This window comes from Cynara cardunculus (genome assembly GCF_001531365.2).
Source record: "Cynara cardunculus var. scolymus isolate 2C chromosome LG 2, CcrdV1, whole genome shotgun sequence".
Taxonomy (NCBI): domain Eukaryota; kingdom Viridiplantae; phylum Streptophyta; class Magnoliopsida; order Asterales; family Asteraceae; genus Cynara; species Cynara cardunculus.
The window spans coordinates 8,539,948-8,555,436 of NC_037529.1; the positions used below are offsets into that span (position 1 = coordinate 8,539,948).

The 15,489-nt window shown below is 39.2% G+C and overlaps 1 protein-coding gene across 1 annotated transcript in view; it reads right to left on the reverse strand.

Annotated features, from left to right (window-relative positions):
• Nucleotides 1-15,489, reverse strand: part of LOC112505865 — a 56,762-nt gene that overhangs the window by 37,284 nt on the left and 3,989 nt on the right. The window contains exons 6-12 of the mRNA XM_025109911.1: nucleotides 10,326-10,432; nucleotides 9,963-10,016; nucleotides 7,116-7,216; nucleotides 1,436-1,530; nucleotides 412-432; nucleotides 232-327; nucleotides 20-140 (exon numbers count right to left, since the gene is read on the reverse strand). Of these exons, the coding sequence (XP_024965679.1) occupies nucleotides 20-140; nucleotides 232-327; nucleotides 412-432; nucleotides 1,436-1,530; nucleotides 7,116-7,216; nucleotides 9,963-10,016; nucleotides 10,326-10,432 (595 nt within the window). The remainder of the gene's footprint in view (nucleotides 1-19; nucleotides 141-231; nucleotides 328-411; nucleotides 433-1,435; nucleotides 1,531-7,115; nucleotides 7,217-9,962; nucleotides 10,017-10,325; nucleotides 10,433-15,489) is intronic.

The following is a 15,489-nucleotide window of genomic DNA, read 5'->3' on the forward strand; positions in this document are numbered from 1 at the left end:
CTGCACTTTGACCATATACCTGTCTGCATTGTCAGACTTTCCCAGTGCACAAGTGATAGCCGCAAAACAAACTGTGTCACTGGGATCAATAAGGAGTTGATACAGCAAAACATTAAACTGGGATTTAATGTCCATCCTTTCTGTTCACAGAACATCGTACTTTTAGTGCTTGCTAACCATTGCACCATTCAATGATAAGCATAGAAGTTAAGCAGTGTAAGCAATACAGACCATTTAGTGACTTAGCTCGAGATATTGTATGACACAACCTGGCCAGGGCAACTCTAGCAAGAACATCATGACAGTGCAAAATATCCTGTAGAACTCCTGATCATTTACAGTTTAGAAATTTCAGAGGGAAAGAGAACGAAACATGTAATGTTAAAGATGATGATCACATAATCAATATACCACCAGGTTGGACAAGCTTCCCTGCATCAGAAGATAAAAGAATAATGCTTCAGAAACACAAGAATACAACTGTAAGTCTGTAATGGATAAAGCTCACAGATGTTTAGATTGCTGAGGTATAATAAAGCACATTCCCATTATCAAACGATAACCTAGGAACAAACCTTGGAGCAATTATTAAGCACCATAAAGTCACAGAGTCACAAAAATGAACCTTTTCAAATTTCAAGGGAAAACTATGCATACAAATATGTCCCTCCCCAACCCTGGCAATGCCTAGGAGCCTCATCAGCAAGTAACCCAGTAAACCAAGGCTCCTCGGCTTTGCAAGGTTTGCCAGAGAAGTCCTCATCCATGGATTTTCCCTTGCCTTTTGCAAAGAGTTCCCCATGGCCATTATTAGCAAGCCATGTAACTAAGTTGTCAAATTGATTTAGTGGGTCAATAGAACTGTCTAACTCACTACATCAATCATTAAAAAGAGCGAGAAAAAGCTCAAGCCAAGCTTGGCTTTCCTTGAACTGCTAACTACATGTGATAACATCAAACCGTGAAACATTTTAGTAATGTTATATTATTTTTCTTATTTGCATACTTTTCATGGCATAATCTTACTAAGTCAAACAATTATTTCGCTTTTATTAAATAAAACCATCTTTGTTTTAGTATAATGTGAACACGAAAAATGATCCTTCTTTCTCAAAAAATCTTAATTTAGTTCCCAATGGGCTGTATTGGTAACCCGTGTACCGTTGGGCCAATGACCCTTTTGTTCCTATTGTTTTCACAAGAGCCCCCAAAGGGGAACTTGGTCCACTTACATGCAATGCTCACATTAAGACAACAAATTAATCTTGAAACATCATTTTAGAAGATTCATACTCTGTACATGGAAAAAAAGAACAGGTATGGGAAATGCATTAAAATATCTATACCACAAGCAAAACATTTTATAGATATAAAGGCCTAGAGGTTACAAATAGAACACCATTAGACCAATCAAACTTTAAGGTTATCAGATTACCTAAAGCCATGGCAACAGCATAAGGATCTTTTTTAGCTAGCTCATAGGTCATTTCCAATGCATGTCTAACAGCCACTGGATCAGCAAATGAAATTCTGCAGTCAATACAAAAGTTTGAAGTTAATTGTTTTGATAGTATTCTACAAACAATACTGAAATTGGTATTTTTCTGGAAAGTTATTTTTATCATCTTACCGATTTCATCTCTATCAATTACATAAATGGGCAGCCAATACATGATGAAACCCTAAAGAAATTTTCCTAACTGCATAGCATCCCTAATCGAGTCTTATTCTTTAACACTCCTGAAGATGGAGCAAATACATCAACCTATGTGTGACTAGTCACAAATATAGATAGTCTGCAATCCATGTAGAAGTTTTGTCAACGCATCTGAAAATTTATCTTCAGAGCAAATTCAAATCAGCTACATAGATGGGGGTTCATGGCAAGTACCAATTACCTTATTGCAAACGTATTGAAAATCGACCTTGATACATTTTGCTTGTGAATGAAAGATCTGATATGTTGGAGATAAGCATAGATACTGCAACACATCTATATTCAATCAAGTGAAAGTTCCCTCAATTCATGTGTCACGTGTTGAATCCAAGCCAACTTGCATGTGGTTGTGGTCATAGCTCAATATTCTGCCTTAGCACTAGATAGCAGCTATATTTTATTTCATGCTCTTGCATGACATAAGATTCCCATATAAGATGTAATATTCAGTAGTACATCATCTAGTATGACGACATCATCCACAATTTGCATCAGAGTAACAAGTAACCTTGGCATGTCCTTGTTCCGAATCAAGAACTTCTATGGAGCATCTTTGAGATATCTTCAAATATGTATCATAGTATCCGAGTAATTGGTGCGAGGGGGTGCAGACATAAATCGGCTCACCACGATACTGCGGATGCATTTGTTTGATTCAATGACCGTTAAATAATTTCGATCTGCATAATATGCCGATCTGCCCGAATCCTCCAATAACTCACATCCTTAACATGGAGCTTAACTTAGGAACAATTGATGACCTACTCCTGCAATAACGTATAGAACATACTTCTTTTGATATAGAAAGATGCCTTGTTGTAACACTACTTCAACGCCCAAAAAGTATGATCATTCCCAAGGTCCTTGGTTTGAAATTCCTGATGGTTAAAATATTTAAGAGTCGCAATTCTTATATATCATCTGCAATAACAGGTGTCTAAGTAGAAAACGGAATACTACAAAAAACTCTTCATTTTTCTGACAAAAGTATACCAAATGGTCATGGGAACTTCAAATCATATCAAATGCTTCTAAGGCTTGGATTATAAAACATATCTCGGATATTGCTTTAGGATATACAAAGATCATCTTAGGTGGCATTATTAGTGTCCAGTGGTGTGACGTTAGTTCTAGTAGACTTAGTTTTGTTAGTCTGCTATTTTCTTTCTGTTTAGCCTATAAATAAGTTGGGGAGTCGGGCTTTGGCCTGGACACCCTTACAAAAATAAGTTGGGGCTAATCATGTTGTAAACACTTCATTTTTCTCATCTAATAAAATTCTCTGGCTCACGCATCCAAATTCTCTAAAAGATTTCTAGTAATTTCTTAACAAATTGGTATCATAGCGTAATGATCAAAAAGACACGCTTCTGTTGGTTCTGTACTATTCTTGCTTCTACGATTGATCAAGATGACCTGTTGTTGAAATTGCTTCTCCCGATTGCAATCTTGGCAATCAATTGCGTCAATCTTTAAGTCAGATTCAAGGCAACGGGATTCAAGGTGGAGCGGCATCTGAAATTGACGATCGATTGGTTTTTGGAATTGAAATCGGTGATTGATTGGTTTCTGGAATTGAAATTGGCGATCGATTGGGAACCGGCACCTTGAAATTGGCGATCGATTGGGAAGCGTATCTGAAATTAGTGATCGATTGGAGTCTGGCAACTGAAATTAGTGATCGATTGGAGTCTGGAAACTGAAATTAGTGATCGATTGGTGATTGGCGACTGGGTGTTCGATTCTAGGTGGAGGGCGACTGGGATTTGTCATCCTTTGGTGATCGAAAGCACTTGCCTCGATTCAATCAAGATTTTAGTGATGCCACCACAAATGATCAAGATCGACAAGTTTAATGGGAAGAATAAATTTAACTTATGGCAAATTAAAATGAGAGCTCTCCTAAAACAGCAAGGAATTTGGACTCCTGCAAATATGGTCGACGTGAGTTTAATCAACAAGATGAGAAGGCTCATAGCACCATCTTGTTGTCCTTGGCCAATAAAGTGATTTACGAGGCCGCAGGTGAGGAGACTGCCGCATCTTTTTGGATGAAACCTGAAAGTCTCTACATGACAAAGTCTTTAACAAACAAGTTGTTGTTAAAGCAAAGGTTATTTTCGCTTCAAATGAAGGAGGGGATGCCATTGAAGGAACATCTTGATGAGTTATACTCCATTCTTATGGATTTAAAGAATGTTGAGGTCAAGGTTGAAGATGAGGATGTTGCCCTCATTTTATTGGTTTCATTGCTACCCTCATACAAAAATTTTGTCAACTCATCTGTAGTTGGAAGGGACACAATTACTTTGGAAAAAGTTCGATCAAGTTTGCATTCATGAGAATTGCGCCATAAAGCTTCAGGAAAATGGAACTGAAAGCCAATCTGTTGGCTTGTCAGTGGTAAATGAAGGCGAAGAAAGGGGTCGAGAGAAAGGTAAAAGGAAGTGGAAAGGAAGAAGTCGATCAAGATCGAAGGGTCGAGGATCGAAAGAATGCCCGAAAGATGTATGTCAAAGGTGTGGTGATCTTGGACATTGGAAAAAATGAATGTCCGAAACGAAATGAGAAGGCCTCCACTGCTGTTGGTAAAGATGATTCGGGTTCAGAGGCTGATCTGGTTCTTTCAGTAGTTGACTCTAAAAGTCAGCAAGATGAGTGGATTCTTGACTCCGGGTGTTCGTTTCACATGACACCGAATAAGGCCTGGTTTGATACTTATGAAAAGGTTGCAATAGGAAGTGTTTTAATGGGGAACGAAGTTCCGTGTAATGTTGCTTGAATAGGTTCAGTAAGTATCAAAATGCACGACGGGGTAGTGAGAACTTTGGCTGACGTTTGTCACATACCTGATTTGAAAAAGAATTTGGTTTCTTTGGGATCCTTAGATTCCAAAGGTTTCAAGTATAGCTGTGAAAAAGAAGTACTTCGGGTCTCTAAAGGTGCATTAGTGGTGATGAAAGAAGTCAAGAAAGGTACCTTGTATGTGCTTGAAGGCAACACGGCTGTTGGGTCATCATCACCAGCCTTTAGTTCTGATAAAAACGAGTCAGATTTGATACTTTTGTGGCACATGAGGTTGGGGCATGTTAGTGAGAAAAGGCATGCTCAGCAAGCAAGGACTTCTTGGAGGTCATAAAGTTGCTGAACTAGGCTTTTGTGAGCATTGAATCTTTGGAAAACAAAGAGGAGAGTTTTTCAAAGACTGTCCATAATACCAAGTCTACTTTGGACTATCTACATGCTGATTGTGGGGGTCCTTCACAGGTTCCTTCTCTTGGTGGTGGCCGTTATTCCCTCTCAATTGTTGACGATTACTCTAGGATGACTTGGGTGTTCATCATGAAACATAAGAGTGAGTCGTTCGAGAAGTTCAAAGAATGGAAGGTTCTCATTGAAAATCAATTTGGGAAGAAGATAAAGAGGTTGCGAACTGATAATAGTTTGAATTTTGTTCAAATGAGTTTGATTTGTTTTGTAAAGCTGAAGGAATTGCAAGGCACCGAACGGTTAGGCACACTCCACAGCAAAATGGAGTGGCCGAAAGGATGGATAGAACGTTGCTAGAAAGAGTTAGATGTGTGCTGTCAAATGCAGGGTTGTCTAGAGGGTTTTGGGTTGAGGCGTTAAACACAGTTTGTTACTTGGTGAATAGGTCTCCGGCAACAGCAATTGGTTGTAAAACCCCTACTGGAATGTGGTCCGGTAAGCCAGCTGATTACACGAATTTACGAGTGTTTGGTTGTCCTTCGTACTACCATGTGAGTGAAAGAAAGTTTGGAACCAAGGTCAAAGAAGGGGTTGTTTATGGGATATGGTGCTGGAGTAAAAGGGTATAGAATCTGGTCACTTGATGAAAGAAAGGTGATTCTCAGCCGTGATGTAATATTTGATGAAGGAAGTATGTTGCATGACGTATGGTATTTGTCTACTTCATCTACTTCAAAAGACCAAGAGGAGAGGATCTCCGAACAGGTGGAGCATGAGTTACATGGTTCTGATAAGGGTGAGAATGTTTCTGGACAGTGCAGTAACATGACTCAAACAGGACGTGTAGAGTCCGAAAGTCAGCACCAGCCTATGGAATTTCGGTCCATAGTGTTAGACAAGCCTCGAAGACAAGTTGGTAGGCCAATTCTGTATGGTTTCGATGACGTGGTGGCCTATGCGTTACAAGTTGCTGAAGAATTGGAGTTCTTTGAGCCGTCTACTTATAAGAAGAAACCACAACAAAGGAGGCTGACGTGTGGATAGCATCCATGAGTGAAGAAATGGAGTCCCTTCACAAAAACAGGACTTAGGAATTGGTGAAATTACCTCAAGGCAGAAAAGTTGTGGCCTGTAAGTGGATTTTTAAGCAGAAAGAAGGGCTGCCAGGAGCTGAAAATGTAAGATTTAAGGCTCGTTTGGTGGCTAGAGGTTATAGCCAAGAGAAAGGGTGTTGATTATGATAAAATTTTCTCACCGGTGGTGCATCATACATTCATTCGAGTGATGTTGGCACTAGTAGCACAACAAAATTTGGAGTTGGAACAGTTGGATGTTAAAACAGCGTTCTTGCATAGATATCTTGAAGAAGAAATTTATGAGTCAACCGGAGTGATTTGTGGTTCAAGAAAAGGAAGATTATGTTCGTAAGCTCAAGAAATCGCTTTACGACTTAAAGCAATCTCCGAGGCAGTGGTATAAGCGATTTGACAGCTTTATGGTGAAACATGGTTTTTAATTGAAGCCCTTATGATTGCTGCATATATCATAAGAAAGTAGCTGATGGTTCAGGTGTATTTGCTACTTTATGTGGATGATATGTTGGTGGCCGCTCGAGATGTGGCTGAAATTAAGAGGTTGAAACAACTCCTTAATTCTGAGTTTGATATGAAAGATTTGGGGGCTGCTCAAAAGATACTTGGGATGGAAATAGTTCGAGACAGATCTAGACATAAACTTTTCTTGTCACAGAAAAGTTACATTTTAAAGATACTTTCTCGGTTTGGTATGGCTTCGGCAAAGCCTTTGAGCACTCCATCATCTGCAAATTTCTCCAGTTGGTTGATTGGACATGATTGTAGGTGGTAGTAGTGTCTTTTTTTCCTAAATAAAATTTTCTGGAGGTTCCATCCTCCTACCAATAATATGAACCCAAAAGGTCCAACTAAATTGTTTTTCACAATTCAGGCATTTGCCCTTGCTGGTAAGTGTAATAGCAAAATGGATAGTTGTGATCAGAGCATGATGTCAAGGGCAATGATGATAATAAGGACCATGTTTGAATGACAAAGTTGTATCACTCTCTTATCATAGGTATCAAAAAATATTTCTAATACCATAAGTCAATAGTATATCTTGCATGTAGCTATTTGGAAATAAAATATCTCAAAACCAACAAGGACAAACCAACCCCTGCACAGCACGATGGAGAAAAAGAGGATTTCCTGGATCCAGCGGAAGTCTTCGCAAGGCACTTAGGGCAGCATATTGCAGATTACTCCCAATTATAGACTGACCATTCAAATCAAAATGAAGAAATAAGAAAACATTACATCATAACTTTAAAAGTAGGCGAAGACATTTATGAATATGTTCATGGATGCTATCAGTGGCTCTGAGGCTGTAAGGAAAAGCTAAATACATATTAAATTTTCCATCAAACAAGCAACTCAGGTTGAGGATGGTTGTATTATAGGATACTGCAGCTTACAAGAAGTTCCAAAGATACATGCACATGTGGAAAGTATGAACCTGGGCAAAAGAAGAGAGATAACAACTTTCTAATTCGTTTACCAACACATGTAAAAATAGATACTTAGTAACGATCTTGCCAGGTCCTCCTAGTATATGTTTTAACTTTTTAATCTAAATCAAAAAACCAACAATTAAAGGATGTCTACCACCCACGTAGTTTAAAATAGTACATTGAAAGCCAATGAAGGGATTGAGAACTCAAATACAACTTTGGCTAACAAACTTTATTGACACAATTTACAAATATGCTTTCACCTAAATTAACATATGATAGAAAAATAATTCTCGTTCATTAACGAACAGAAACGTAGTTAGGTCCTCCATCCAAAAGCACAAGTTGATACCTGGGCTAGTTATTATCATGGGCCTCGCCCTTGTAGGTCTTGTTTGTATAATCTACAATGAACAAGTCTCAGCTAAGATCCATTTAGATCTCCAAACAGGATACCTCTGTGTATCCATTATACATAACAACATTAGAGGTGTAATTACCTTCTTTCCATGTTCAATGATCCCCCCCCCCCCAATTCTTTCTTGGGTTAGTTAAAGAGATAAGACTTGAACCTATGACATCACACCAAAAGCGAGATGTTTTTACCACTAGACTATCACCTTGATCTATGCCACTTCATGTAATGGCCTAAAATAGACCATAAGGCTCCTCCTGCCAATGAAATTTAATGGGATCGAGTGAGACGATGTCTTCATCCATATGCTCCCAAGTATGTGGATCGATTGAAAGTTCGATTCTATTTATACTGCATCTAGTTGTAATATAAGTTTTCAAAATTGTTTCCTTTGTAATGTTTATTTAATTGTTTCTTCGGTAAGTTTGGAAAAACCAGTAATATGTAGCACACTCACAGGAATTCGTGGGTGTTACATTTAATAAAATGACAGGTCTTTTATATTCATATAATCAAAATCTCTCTTATCTAAATTTATGTTCATCTTGTATTATTCCACCTCCGATGTTACCATGCGCTTGGTAAAAATTTCCTCTTCTAACCGGTGCATCCAAAGGCCTATGCTAAAGATCATCAAACCATCAAGTAGAGCCGGTGCTTTTCCTCTATAGTTGCTGTCCAACTTATTTCCCCAAATATTCTCATTTATTATCTATTTGTTCTTATGTAGTTTTAAGTCCACCGTAAAATTCGCAATTCCACATCATTTATCTCACATTCAATTGATATACAAGCAAGCATTTGATGATGCAACAATCCCATCTTCCAAAGCAAAACTTCAATCGGATTTTCTGATCACATAAAACTTTGTTTGCTTGTCGGTTGTCGCCACCTCATCAGCACCGTTCTTATATTGAAATCTCCATCATCCTCTAAAATTGACCCCAAATACAAATGAAAACCATTACCTAGCCTTCGGTAAGGCAATAGTCCGTCTCTTAATTTCTTCAATATCCCAATTATAACTAAAGAAACTTATGTGCCAATGTCAGAATAATAATTATTAAGCACTCTCCATCATGCTACTCTTCCATCATTTCAACAACTTTTCTTCTGAACAAGGTGTCTACAAGAGTCAACTACTATAATATGCCCCTAGACCCCTAGTAATCCCTGAAATGATTGCATGATCAAAACCTAGTTTGTCGAACTAAACTATTGTTAGTAAGCCAGTTTTATACCTTCTAGAAAGAATCAGGGAGTGAATGTGCACACTTTCATCCATGGCAATAATGAGTCCACCACTTGGAATTTCTGCAGAAACAGTTAAAAGTAGAGCTATATATATAAGAAGGATCGAACGAGAAGGAGGCCAAGCGAGAAGAGCCAAATCACACGTGATTTACCATAGGTCTAGAAGAAAAGTGGGCAACTGGCCAACGCGACCAAGATCGCACTCGCTCGTGCAATGGCTAGTCAATACGGCCTTCTGGACGTGATATAAATCACATGTGATGTGGTCCTTCTTGCACTTCTCGTAAGTTGACTGCCTACTCATTGTAAACCCCCACCCCCCACTCTCTCTCTCTCTCTCTATTTATATATATATATATATATATATCAACGTTCTAAATGGCGTAAGGCGTGGGGTCGAGGTCAAGCCTCAGTCCTTAGAAGTCATAGCAAGGCCATGGCATTTTTCATGGCGACAAATTTGTATGTCATATGTATAATTATATATATACATATATACACGGATATGTTTTTTACTATTATTCAATTAGTCAATGATATTAAACAATTAAAATTGGGTTATATATACTAAAAACAAAAAAAGTAGGACATAAAAAGGCAACGAAAATCAAATATCATGTTATAAGAACTGCGCATTGGGCCATGGCGTTCCAGAGGCTTAACGTGGAGTGAGACACGAACCTTGAGCCATGGCGCCAGCCGTAACGAGCCTTTTAGAACACTAATATATAGTACACACTGGCATAGTGTTTTATGAAGCTACATGTATTTGAGCTGCAATTAAAGAAGTATGAACGACAATTAATGTTCAAGCAATACAAACAACATTCATTCATACTTACCTCCTTACTTGCCCCAAAGATGCCTTTCTTACGCTTATCAGGTGCATCGGCAACCTGATCAATAAATGAAAAAGGTAAGAGAAAATACATATGTCAACCATGATATCAATTTTCTTCGACACAACATACAAGATCCATTTCATGGCATGAGTAAGTGTTAACAGTATGGTTGTCACAAGGAAAATCAAGTTTAGATAGATGTGAAAGACAATACAGAAAAAAAATGAGAAAAAAGAAGAATGCATCCAATAAATACATTCAAAGTTTCCTAGAACATCAAGACATATAAATATGAGAAATACTATATCATGTAAATACTAACAAGAATTGTGTACTGAAAGATAGAGATTGGCATGGACAAACCTTTTCAAGAATATCGAAGACAATTTCGTACAACTTGGACAAGATTTCAGAACTAGTTGAAGGTGCATGTGTAAGAGCTTTGAGTGCTTGAAGTCTTCGTGAATGAACTTCAAAAAGAGATTGCATAATCGTCACTCATAGATAGATGAAACATCTACTTCTTTTTACCAATTACATGTCAAATCAAACAAATTTAAATAGAAAAAAAGGCCAGAAACTATTATCTTATGTTGATCCACTCAAATAACAAAATTTCCAAAATAACAGTGAAAATATGCTAGCACAAACAAAAGTCCCCATGGTACATTGTCCAGTTAAGAATGTCAAACCAGACCATGCTTTTTCCAATTACATTGTCAAATTCCAGTAAGATCATAAGAGCTAAAGCACTTGAATCTCTCAGTCTGCATCCTGGATTATCCAAAACTTCATGTCGGATTTTTCTAGGATAAATCTCTGCATTTCTTTCTACCAAATATCCGCCTCCATCACTATCGTTTGCCTCGGCGACAACAGTATTATACCACTACTGTCTTTGAAGATTTTCCAGTAGGTCATATTTTTGTGACTACTTGGTTCCAACCCCATACAGTTATCATATTCCAACAACGGTGACAAAGGGACTTGAGTTGTAAGTAGGCATACAGAAAGATGAGTTCACTTAAACGATACTTAAGCACCCAAACCTCTTTCTTCCGGTATGTAGGTTGCAAATTGGTGTTCACTGTTAAGCTTCAACATGAATTTGTTTTCATCCCAGAAAGCCCATCTAGTGGCCAATGAATATTTTGAACACTATGATTGACTATGAGAATATTGTTCTCCTGTTGGCCACATTTCAAACTTGTTTTGCCTGACTCTAATTCATCACTGATTTTCCATCTTGAACAGGAGGTTTATATGGATCAACCATCAGGTGTTCTAGTTGAGGAGGCTCAGAATGATTCTCTCTGAATATCCTTGTATGAACTCAAGGATAATTCTCCGGATAATTCAAATCGAAGCAATTGGATGTCCAATTCGGGCCTTAGTAACATGTTTATGGTAAGGTGTCCAAGCCCGATGGGCTTTAGAGTTAGGTTTCCCGTGTAATTATGTCTATATATAGTGTCTCTCCTCTTGTAAATTTGAATTTTACTGATGAATCATATAATAGAGAGTTCTCTCTGATTACATGGTATCAGAGCCTAGGGTTTATCGCCGTTACTGTTCATCGCCGGAGTACTGTTCACATCGGAGTTACTGTTCACGGCGGAACCCCCCCCCCGGGCATCGCCGGAACCCTAGTCCGCCGCCGTCACACCTCCACGCGCCGGCGCGTGAGCCCTTTTCCGGCCTCCGACGACCTTCGACTTTTAGGGTTCTGGTCGGAATCCCCATCTGGTTTTTTTTGGGCATCTTTTTGGTCTAATTTTGTTGTTATCTAGTCGTAACAGATCTGATCTCATATGTTTGGTCAAACTCTGTTAATTGCTATCTATTTAGTCTGGTTTCCTTTGATAATTTGTCCCTTGGGTGTTCGTTTCTGATTTGATTAATATGACGAACACTGATGATAAAGCCTCCGGTAGTACTCGTGTTCCTGACATAATTTCAGCCAGTAGTAAAGTTACTAAAAACAAGCTTTTTTTTTTTTGAACGGATACTAAAAACAAGCTTAATGGTAACAATTACTTCGAATGGATCAAAACGATTCGTTTGTACGTTCGAAGTATGGGAATGGCTTCCCATCAGGAATCTGACCCTCCCACTACGAGTAATCGTGACCTTTGGTTACAACAAGATGCCCGTATGTTCTTGCAAATTATAAATTCTATTGAGCCCTCCGTTTCAACTTTAATCCGTCACTGTGAATATGTGAAAGAGCTAATAGAATATCTTGACTTCCTGTACTCCAGACAAAGTAATATTTTAAGGATTTACAGCGTATGTAAGTCATTCCATCGTGGGGAACAACAGGACCGATCACTTACCGCCTATGCCATGGAATTCAAGAAGATATATGAGGAAATAAACTCTCTTCTCCCATTGAGTACTGATGTGAAAATTATGCAGACTCAAAGGGAACAGATTGCTGTCATAAGCTTCCTGACTGGCTTACGCCCAGAATATGATTCCATCAGATCTTAGTTCTTAAATGAATCCGTGATACCTTCTCTTCAAGAGACTCTTGCTCGGGTTCTTCGGCATGAAGATTTTCAGCCTACTCCACCATCTGATCATAATTCRGCTTTACTTAGCCGAGGTGGATACCGTGGCGGTTTTCGAGGTGGCTATCGTGGAAGGGGTAGCACTAGAGGAGGCCACAATGATCGACCAACTGATTTTAACTCAGACGTAGAGTGCCACTACTGTCATGAATTTGGTCATACTAAGTTTAATTGCAAGAAACGGCAATTTAGAAATCAGAGACTCTCCTTAGCACATGTTGCAACTACATCAGATGACACAGCTATGAGACACAAAGAGGAACCTCATCTGGTAAATGAGCACCCCGCTGCTTCCACTACTATGTTTGTTGAGACAGGTAACTCTGGCAAATGCTTTGTATCATCCTCCTCCAAATGGGTCATTGATTCAGGTGCCTCAGACCATATGACTGGTAATTCCCACCTTCTCCTAAATTTCAATAAACATGCATCCTCAGCTCAAGTCACAGTAGCTGATGGATCTGTCTCCCAAATAATTAGGTCTGGCACTGTTAAATTGTCCCCATGTGTCTCGTTATCCTCAGTCCTGAGCCTACCAAAATTTTCTTTTAACTTACTGTCTGTGAGCAAAATTACTCGCACTTTGAATTGTAGTGTCTCATTCTTTCCTGATCATTGTGTCTTTCAGGATATACAGACGAAGAAGATTATTGGTAGAGGACGGGAGTCGGATGGCCTATACATATTTGAACCACCCAAACCATATTCCTTGGCAARTTCCAGTTCATCATCTCCTTTTGAAGTTCATTGTCGACTAGGTCATCCTTCCTTACWGAGTCTCAAGAAGTTGTGTCCTGAATTTTCCCATTTRCRGTATTTACAATGTGAGTCATGTCAGTTTGCCAAACATCAACGTGTTCACTTAAGTCCTGGAGTCAATAAGCGGGCTACGTCCCCATTTCAATTAGTACATTCTGATGTCTGGGGCCCATGTCCTGTAACGTCTAAGTCTGATTTTAAGTATTTTGTTACGTTTGTAGATGATTATTCTCGAACTACTTGGTTATACTTCATGAAAAACCGTTCAGAAGTGTTTAATCATTTACGTTCCTTTCATTCTGAAATCCAAACTCAGTTTCAAACATCTATTAAAACCTTACAAAGTGACAATGCAAAAGAGTATGTATCCCAACAAATTCAATCTTATATGTTGCAAAATGGTATCCTTCATGAGTCCTCATGTGTTGATACTCCAGCACAAAATGGGGTAGTTGAACGAAAAAATCGTCACCTCCTTAAGGTTGCCCGAGCACTTCTGTTTCAGATGTCCGTCCCTAAGTCTTTTTGGGCCGATGCGGTATCAACAGCCTGTTTTCTTATCAATAGAATGCCGTCTGTTGTCCTGAATGGAGAAACTCCATTCTCTGTTTTGTTCCCAGGACAACGATTATTCCCTATTGAGCCAAAGATCTTCGGTGTTACATGCTTTGTTCGTGACTCACGCCCCACTATCACCAAGCTTGATCCCAAATCTCTGAAATGCGTGTTCCTTGGGTCTCGTCTCCAAAAGAGTTGCAGGTGCTTCTCTCCCAATCTTAACCGCTATATTGTATCTCGGGATGTTACCTTCCATGAGAACATGTCGTTCTTCCCAATTTCCCTCCGACTCCTTTAAATGAGAAAGATGATGACTTGTTGGTGTATACCATACCCACTCCTGAGTCCACTACTCAAGCCACCAGACCACCCATTGTTCATGTATATAATAGGCGCAAACGACCTCCTCCGTCTTCACCAATATCATCTGAGTCTGCAGATCCACCATCCCCAGAAGATGTACCTCCTGAAGCTTCTATACCCACTCCAGTAAATGAGGATCCTGATCTTGACGCTCCTATTGCTCTCCGGAAAGGTAAACGTTCTTGCACGTATCCTATTGCTTCTTTTGTTTCTTATGATAAACTCTCCAGGTCATCTCGTTCTTTGGTCTCTACCCTTGATTCTATACCTATTCCATCTACGATTGGAGAAGCTTTGACTCATCCTGGATGGCGGGATGCTATGATTGATGAGCTCAATGCTCTTGATCATAACACCACATGGGATTTGGTAGAGTTACCTGCTGGCAAAAGAGCAATTGGCTGTAAGTGGGTGTTTACTGTGAAAGTTAATCCTAATGGCTCGATAGCACGATTAAAAGCTCGTTTGGTTGCAAAGGGGTATGCCCAAACTTATGGAGTGGATTATTCTGAGACTTTTTCTCCTGTTGCAAAGATGGCGTCTATTCGGCTTTTCATCTCTCTAGCTGCTACCTATAATTGGCCTCTTCACCAATTAGATGTGAAAAACGCCTTCTTACATGGCGATCTGCTAGAGAAAGTCTACATGGAGCAACCCCCCGGGTTTGTTGCTCAAGGGGAGTTTGGGAAGGTCTGTAAATTACGGAAGTCGTTATACGGCCTAAAGCAATCACCTCGTGCATGGTTCGGTCGGTTCAGTTCTGTAGTAACTACATTTGGGTGACGAAGAAGCTCATATGACCACTCAGTGTTCTTTACTTCATTTGATTTTGGATGTATCCTGCTAGTGGTTTATGTCGATGATATTGTGATTACAGGCAGTGATGAGAATGGAATTAAAAAGTTGAAAGAATTCCTCGCATCTCAATTTCAAACTAAGGACCTTGGTCCACTGAAATATTTCTTGGGTATTGAGGTATCTCGGAATCACAAAGGAATTTGCCTATCTCAACGAAAATACTGCCTTGACATACTACATGATTCTGGCATGATCGACACGAAACCATGTGAAGCTCCTATGGTTCTGAATGTAAAGCTGAAGTCTGATGATGGGGATCCTCTTGAGAACCCAGAGAAGTACAGGAGAATTGTGGGACGGCTGAATTATCTGACAATCACGCGTCCCGATATTGCCTTTCCGGTAAGTGTATTGAGTCAATTTATGTTGTCTCCAAGAACTACACATTGGGATGCAGTCTGCCATATTTTGAAATA